A 7,500-nucleotide genomic window follows, 5' to 3' on the forward strand; every position below is an offset into this window, starting at 1 on the left:
TCCATCTACCTATCTATCTATCTGTCTATCTGTCTACCTTAATCCCGTAAGGGGTGGCCACAAACATATCGCCTCCATGTCGCCCTGTCCCCCGCCATTTCACTGCCTTGCTCTCAGCTCACACCCCCCTCTCATATACAACCAACTCAAAAGACAAAACCAATGGCAGGACGATTTGTTTGTGGCCCCCCCTTACGGGATGAAGGCGTTTGGTTATAGAATGATAGAACAGATAGGCGAAGATCAATGAACAATATGCAAAACTAGAGAAGATTAGGAGTAATATACTGAGGAGGTTTGGACATGTGGAGAGAATGGAGAATGAAAGACTAAGAGGGTGTATGTAGGTGAAGTGGAGGGAGGGAGAGGGAGGGGAAGACCGAGGATGAGGTGGAGGGATGGAGTTGAGAGGTATACGAGGGAAGAGGGAGTCCGCTGGGGGGAGGGTAGTCAAATGGTAGGTGACAGAGCGACTTGGAGGCGTTCTGTCTGCGGCCACCCCTTGCGGGATTAGGGCGTCGGGCTATAGATAGATAGAAAACTAGAATACAGCATCAGAGAGCGCATACCTCCGCCAGCATCAACACCAGACAATTCCTATCAGCGCCCAAATTTAATCACATCTTCCTTGACCCATGACCTACACATCCACAATATTTCACTAAAATCCAACTATAACTTTTTGAGATATGGTGCGTACAGACAAACAGACACAGATGAATACATAACCACCTCCATCTCCACTGGCAGGGGTAATAAGTCGCTAAGGAGAACGCGTAAAGATACTCAAGCCTCAGGAAAATCTATAAACACGGCCCCGGGTCAGGATAATGAGGTCTGGCGGGGATCGATTTAAAATTCAAACGAAGGCTGGGTTGACGGTTACATCGATAACGGAAAAACGGAGACAGGCTTTTAAAAATGTCTCCCTCAAGGACCGGCGATCGCTTACACCACAATTTTAGGAGACAATGGACTGTTTATGAGACGTTGCCATAATAATTTAAGAGACTTTTGTGCCTTAAGCCTACTATTTTTACTATTATCTCCCCTACGACGCTGGAAGGAGGTTGTGTATTCGTCTGTGTCTGTCTGCCTCTCTGTCTGTCTGTAACCAAGAAATCAAAAAAAGTTATTATCGAATTTCAATGTCATTTGGTGGACGGGTGGGCGGTGGGTCTAGGAAGAGTTGATTGGATTTTGAGATGGATCCGAATCAGAGTCAAGAATATATCATACATTTTTTGGGGGGCCCTGATGCTCCCCCATCGAAAAATCGTCTATTACAAGAGCGCTTCATAATTTTTCAAAAAACTGTTTGGAGGGAGAGAGAAAGAAGGGGGAAAAAAAGGAAAATGAACCCAAGCTAACAAAGAGGTTTAACTTTGTGGTAATTTTTTCCTCTCTCTCTCTCTCTCTCTCTCCGCTCTTTCTCTCCCTCACCCCGACTACTCCCTTTCCTTCCTCCGATTCCTCCCTCTCCTCCTCCCTTTATCTCCCTTCCCTTCCATCTCCTTCGCCCTCTCCCTCCCTCCCGCCCTCCTTTTCTCTCCCATTCCATTCTCCCTCCAACTCCTGCCTTTCCCTCCCCTTTGGTCTCCTTCTCCCTTCCTCCCTTCTTCCCTCCTAATGAATCTACCTCTTTCTCACTCTCCCTCTCCCCTCCCTCCCTCCTCTCAGACTCCCTAACTCTATTCTCTTCCCTCCCTCCCTCCCTCCCTCCCTTCTCTCCTTTCCTCCCTTCATCTTCTCTCCCTCCCTCCCTCTCTCCCTGCCATTCTGTCTCCATAACTCTGTTCTCTCTCTCTCTCTCTCTCTCTCTCTCTCTCTCTCTCTCTTCACCTCCTTCCCCTATCTAACCCTCTCTCTCTCTCTCTCTCTGATCAATACCCCATTGGCCGTGCTCGGTTCAAAGGCATCCTAATCACGAAGAATTATTTTGTCACTATACGCATCACCATACCTAGGGAGAGTGACGGCCAATTTCAGCCGTTCTCCCATGTTAACAATGTACGAATATAATTTTTTTTATCACTGTATCAACACCATAAATCAAATAACACCATACCATACCCTCGCTCCTTCACCATATTCTTTTAACTACAGGGAGTGTGACAGCCAAAATGAACTATTATCCCAAGCTGTAGATGTACAAATGACCACCACCACACCACACTACCACACCACACCACCGTACCACACCACACCACACTGCTCACCACCACCAAACCACCACACCACACCACACTACTCACCACCACCACACCACCACACCACACCACACTACTCACAACCACACCACACCACACTACTCACCACCACACCACCATACACCATACCATACCACACCACACCACTGTAAAAAAATGGATCATGAGGTGACGCCGTGGATCGAGTGTTGAAGAGAGTGGAGCGAGAACCAGGATAGTGAAAGAAGACCTAGATCCACACACAGAGCAAAACTGGATCGAAAAATGAGAGAGAAAAAGAGAGAGAAAGGGATCGAGGGGGACACAGTGGATCGAGGTGGTGGATCGAGACATAAGGGGAGCGAGGACGAGGCCGAGGTGAGGCTCAGCGGTGGACAAATTGGATCTCTCTCTCTCTCTCTCTCTCTCTCTCTCTCTCTCTTCTTTCACTTTTTTGCTCTTTTCGCACCACTCTCTCTCTCTCTCTCTCTCTCTCTCTCTCTCTCTCTCTCTCTCTCGCTAAAATGGAGAGAGGTCCTTGAGGAAACAGCTGCTTGAAGATCACAAAGGAGAGAGAGAGAGAGAGAGAGAGAGAGAGAGAGAGGGGGGGAGGTGGTCAGGTACAATCCACCTAAAACTAATTGGCTGGCAGACTCTCACCACTAAAAGAGAGAGAAGAGAGAGAGAGAGAGAAAATGTGTGTGTGTGTGTGTGTGTGTGTGTGTGTGTGTGAGAGAGAGAGAGAGAGAGAGAGAGAGAGAGAGAGAGAGAGAGGTCACAACTCCAAGGTAAATGACTGTTACGGCTCTGGCAATTACCTTTATCATCCTCTCTCTCTCTCTCTCTCTCTCTCTCTCTCTCACACACACACACACACACACACACACACACACACACACACACACACACACACACACACGTTTCCTCTCTCACGTACTCTAGCCATGCTCTCTCTCTCTCTCTCTCTCTCTCTCTCTCAGAGATTCTTTCTCGTTTGACTCACGTCCCCACTGAGGTGAAAGGTTGGACGTTTGATCCCATAGAGAGAGAGAGAGAGAGAGAGAAAGTGCGTGTGTGTGTGTGTGTGTGTGTGTGTGTGTGTGTGTGTGTGCGCATGGTCGTGTATGCGTGAAAGCACTACATTGTGTACATGTGTCTGTGTGAAAGAAAGTGAAAGGAGTGTGAGAAAATAGATCTAGCTCACAAAATCCTCGCTTTATCTCTCTTTTTTTTTCCCATAAGAGACAGCATATAAAAAAAGCAAGACTCGTTCCATACACGTTTAAAACAGGATTGGTCTTTGATGGGGAGTATAGAGGAGGGGGAGGGTTGGCGTTCTCTCTCTCTCTCTCTCTCTCTCTCTCTCTCTCTCTCACACACACACACACACACACACACACACACACACACACACACAGAATCCCCACACACACGCACACAGACACCCACATAACCTACAAACAAAAGTACACATACATAAGTGGGTGTGTATGTATGCATGTATGTATGTATGTACGTCTCTAACACACGTACACAATATAAACGCTCACTGCTTCATAACAACAAACAAACAAACAAACAAACAATTATTTACGACTGAAATATTAATCCGAAAAAAACACGAGCACAAGGCCCATAATTTCCCTAGCACCTTTCTCTATGCGATTTATTTTCCTGAATACTTATTAATGACCTCTTTATCGCTAATTATACCTTTTTAATTATCGACGTAATTACCTGACACAAATACTAACAGCAGAATCTGGAATAAATCGGTAAAATGCAGGTGTTTAGATTCGTAGGTAGGTATACAGGGTGATAAACATATAACACTATACTTTAACTCCATCTGGTGTGTGGATGGTTCAGTGTTATCAGTATTACCCTGCATCGTTTATTCATTTCCACACCCACGCCCACACCAGGAGACTGAGCCACGTGAGTTTTTAGTGAAGGGCTATATAGGGAAAATATCACACACACACACACACACACAGAAAGAGAGAGAGACAGACACAGACATACCGACAGACAGACAGACAGACAGAGACAGACAAAGAGAGAGAGAGAGAGAGAGAGAGAGAGAGAGAGACAGACAGACAGACAGACAGACAGAGACAGAGAGACAGACAGACAAACAGACAGAGACAGCGAGACAGACAGACAGACAGACGAGAGAGAGACTATCCTGCCTAAAAATCCATATATAAAAGAACCATTAATTCGTATATGGAAAAAAAATTGATGGATTTTTGCGTATATTCGAAAAAAAAAATATTCAAAAGCAAGAGAGAATTATTTTTTCGGGTCAAACGCTATAAAAATTGTATTACAAATTATATTACCCGGGAAATGCTGGAGGGAGAGATGGAGGGGGAGGGAGAGAGAGGGAGTAAGGAGGGGGAGGTATGGGGAGGGGAGGGGAGGAATGGGGAGAGGAAGGGGAGGAGGTATAGGAAGGGAAGCAGGGAGGAATGAGGAGGGGAAGGGGGAGGAATGGGGAGGAGGGGGAGTAGGGAGGAATGGGGAGGAGGGGGAGTAGGGAGGAAGGAAGGGAGGGTAAGTAAGGGGGGGAAGACAGCCAGACAGACATAGCTAGATAGATAGATAGATAGATAGATATTCAGATGTGTGTGCGAATGTGTGTATGTCTGAGGGATTGATATATGTTTACATGTGTGTGTGTATGTATGTATATGTATGTACGTATGTATGTATGTATGTATGTGAAGGTGTGGTTGGGTATCTATGTGCGTCTATGTAAGTGTACCTGTGTATGCGCACAGACATGTACGTTTTCGTGTGCGTGGTATGGTGCACACAAGAGGGGGCGACCACCATATAGGTTCTGTCAGCCGTGAAAATCGTGTGTGTGTGTGTGTGTGTGTGTGTGTGTGTGTGTGTGTGTGTGTGTGTTTTAAGATGTGTGTGCATTAAAGACCTGCTCCGTGTATGTGCGTGTTTGTGTACGTATGCTTGAGTTTCTGTGTGTATGTATGTGTGTGTATGTATATGCATGTGTGCGCACGTGTATATAGGTGTGTGTGTGTGTGTGTGTGTGTGTGTGTGTGTGTAACAGCGCATGCATGTATTTGTGTGCGTTTCCTATACCCGTGTGTACATGTGCACTATAAAGACCTATGTACGTGTATGTGCGTGTGGAAAGGTGTACAGAGGGTTACCACCATACATGCCCTGTCGCCCGTAAGAAACCTTCATTAAATTCTTCTGCTGGGAAGGAACACACACACACACACACACACACACACACACACACACACACACACACTGAAAAGTACATTCACTGTTGCTCTTATGTTTGGACGGGTACACACACATACATACGTACATACATACGCACACAGTACACATACATGCATATACAGTTACACATAAGCCCATACATACATACACACATACATAAGGTACACACTACCATTCATTTCAGCTTTTACTGCACACACACACACACACACACACACACACACACACACACACAGAGCAGATTTGGCTTTTCCAAGAGGTGAAACCCCAAAAGACTGAATTGTGTGTGTGTGTGTGTGTGTGTGTGTGTGTGTGTGTGTGTGTGTGTGTGTGTGTGTGTGTGTGTGTGTGTGTGTGTGTGTGTGTGTGTGTGTGTGTGTGACCTTGGCAAACTTCTTTAATTTCCTTCTGCCTAAAATTTATCATCATCATCTCCAGTATCATCATCACCATCACCACCACCAAACCAACACCATTAACACGTCCACCACCATCATCACCACTACCATCACCATTATCACCATCACCCCCACGATCATCATCATCATCATCATCATCATCATCATTTTACCCAAGAAAGGAGGGTGGCGAGGAACTGGTAACAGATCAACACCAAACACGCAGCACACACACACACACACACACACACACACACACACACACACACACACACACACTACAACATCCACGCATCAAACAAATCAAGTACAAGTGGGCCAGCGTCAAGGCGAGACGTCAGACGACTGTGTGTGTGTGTGGCGCGGCATGAAAGTGTGCCGCCTACCGCTGCCGCACGTGAGGCGTGTCCAGTATGCCTCATGTGGATGATGCCCATGGACTGTCAATCCATCTGCCTGAGGTGGTGGTCACCCGCGTCCCCGAATGTATCATCAAACCTAAGAGACTTGGCTGGGGCGGCGGCTGCTAGAGCTGGTGCCGAGGATTGGTAAACGCGGGTACGCTGACTGAAGTGTAGTGTGGGGCTGACCTGGCCGCCAACATCAATGCAAACAAATCACAGGTACGCACGCCTGCACGCACTACCATCCCCCGGCGAAAAGTGGGCGTTGAGCATCAGCCACCCAACACCAGTGGACAGTGAGTCGGGTAGCGTGGGGCTATATGAGAGAGAGCACTGGTTCTCATCGTCCTACGAGCCGTGCAGGAAACGCTACTCTTTTTCGGCCGCTGGTCCTCTCGTCCTTCGTAAAGAGACATTCTCCATGAAGGGAGGAGGATGTCGGTCGCCTGTCAACATGCTGTTGTGCCCATGCCGCCGCAGCTGCCACAGCGATAGCAGCTGCGGCAGGACAGGGCCACGAAGCACCAGACGGTCGCCGTTGTCGTGACGGCGTGGAGTAGCCCGAATATAGGCCCGAACTTCCTTACGGTCCTTTTTGTGGTGCGGGTGAAACTTAGTCTGGCCGGCGTGACGAAGGGCGTTCTGTTAATATATATCCTGGAAGGTGGCGGAGGCGACATTCAGTCGTTCACACATGAGCACCAGCCTGCACATGGCCGTGTACCTGATGCTGGCTGGGATTCTTGCTGTGGTTCTCAGGCAACTCCCTTGGTCTCCTCCTCTTGTTGTACGAGTACACGCGCCCTCGTCACTGAAGAGACACTTGGGCATCGACAAATTCGGTCCCAGTCTATGTTTTTATGTATGGCAGTGGTGGTGGTGGTGGTGCATTACTGCTATGTTACCAGTAAACACCACACTACTGCTGTGTTACTAACAGTGGCAGCAGCAACCCACAGTACTAACAAACCACCAGCTGGGATTGGACTGGACAAAACATACAGTCGGTCCCGCATGGCTCGGTCACGGGGCGGTTCCTCATCTGGGAGTCTTGTGGAGAGGTCTGTGGACCGCTCTGCTGCAGACCTCAGGCAGGAAGAGGCATCAGCCCGTCGGGTAGAAATCAGGCTGACTAACGGTGCTCAACCAAGCCTTCCTGCCTAATCCCAGTGTGGGCACCATCTCGTCTCAGAAGGGATCACCCTCCAGATTTATGCATGCGTGTTCCCTACGTGTCAACAAGTG

General features: G+C 47.8%; 1 protein-coding gene across 1 annotated transcript in view; it reads right to left on the minus strand.

Moving 5' to 3' along the window:
* Positions 1-6,935, minus strand: part of LOC145397241 (uncharacterized) — a 64,852-nt gene extending 57,917 nt beyond the window's left edge. Inside the window, exons 1-2 of the mRNA XM_080270436.1 lie at positions 6,714-6,935; positions 6,324-6,441 (exon numbers count right to left, since the gene is read on the minus strand). Coding sequence (XP_080126562.1) covers positions 6,324-6,441; positions 6,714-6,935 — 340 coding nt within the window. The remainder of the gene's footprint in view (positions 1-6,323; positions 6,442-6,713) is intronic.
* Positions 6,936-7,500: the final 565 nt, after the last annotated feature.

The sequence above is a fragment of the Coenobita brevimanus genome, chromosome 40, assembly GCF_032717465.1.
Source record: "Coenobita brevimanus isolate Jiangsu-jjx chromosome 40, ASM3271746v2, whole genome shotgun sequence".
Lineage (NCBI taxonomy): Eukaryota > Metazoa > Arthropoda > Malacostraca > Decapoda > Coenobitidae > Coenobita > Coenobita brevimanus.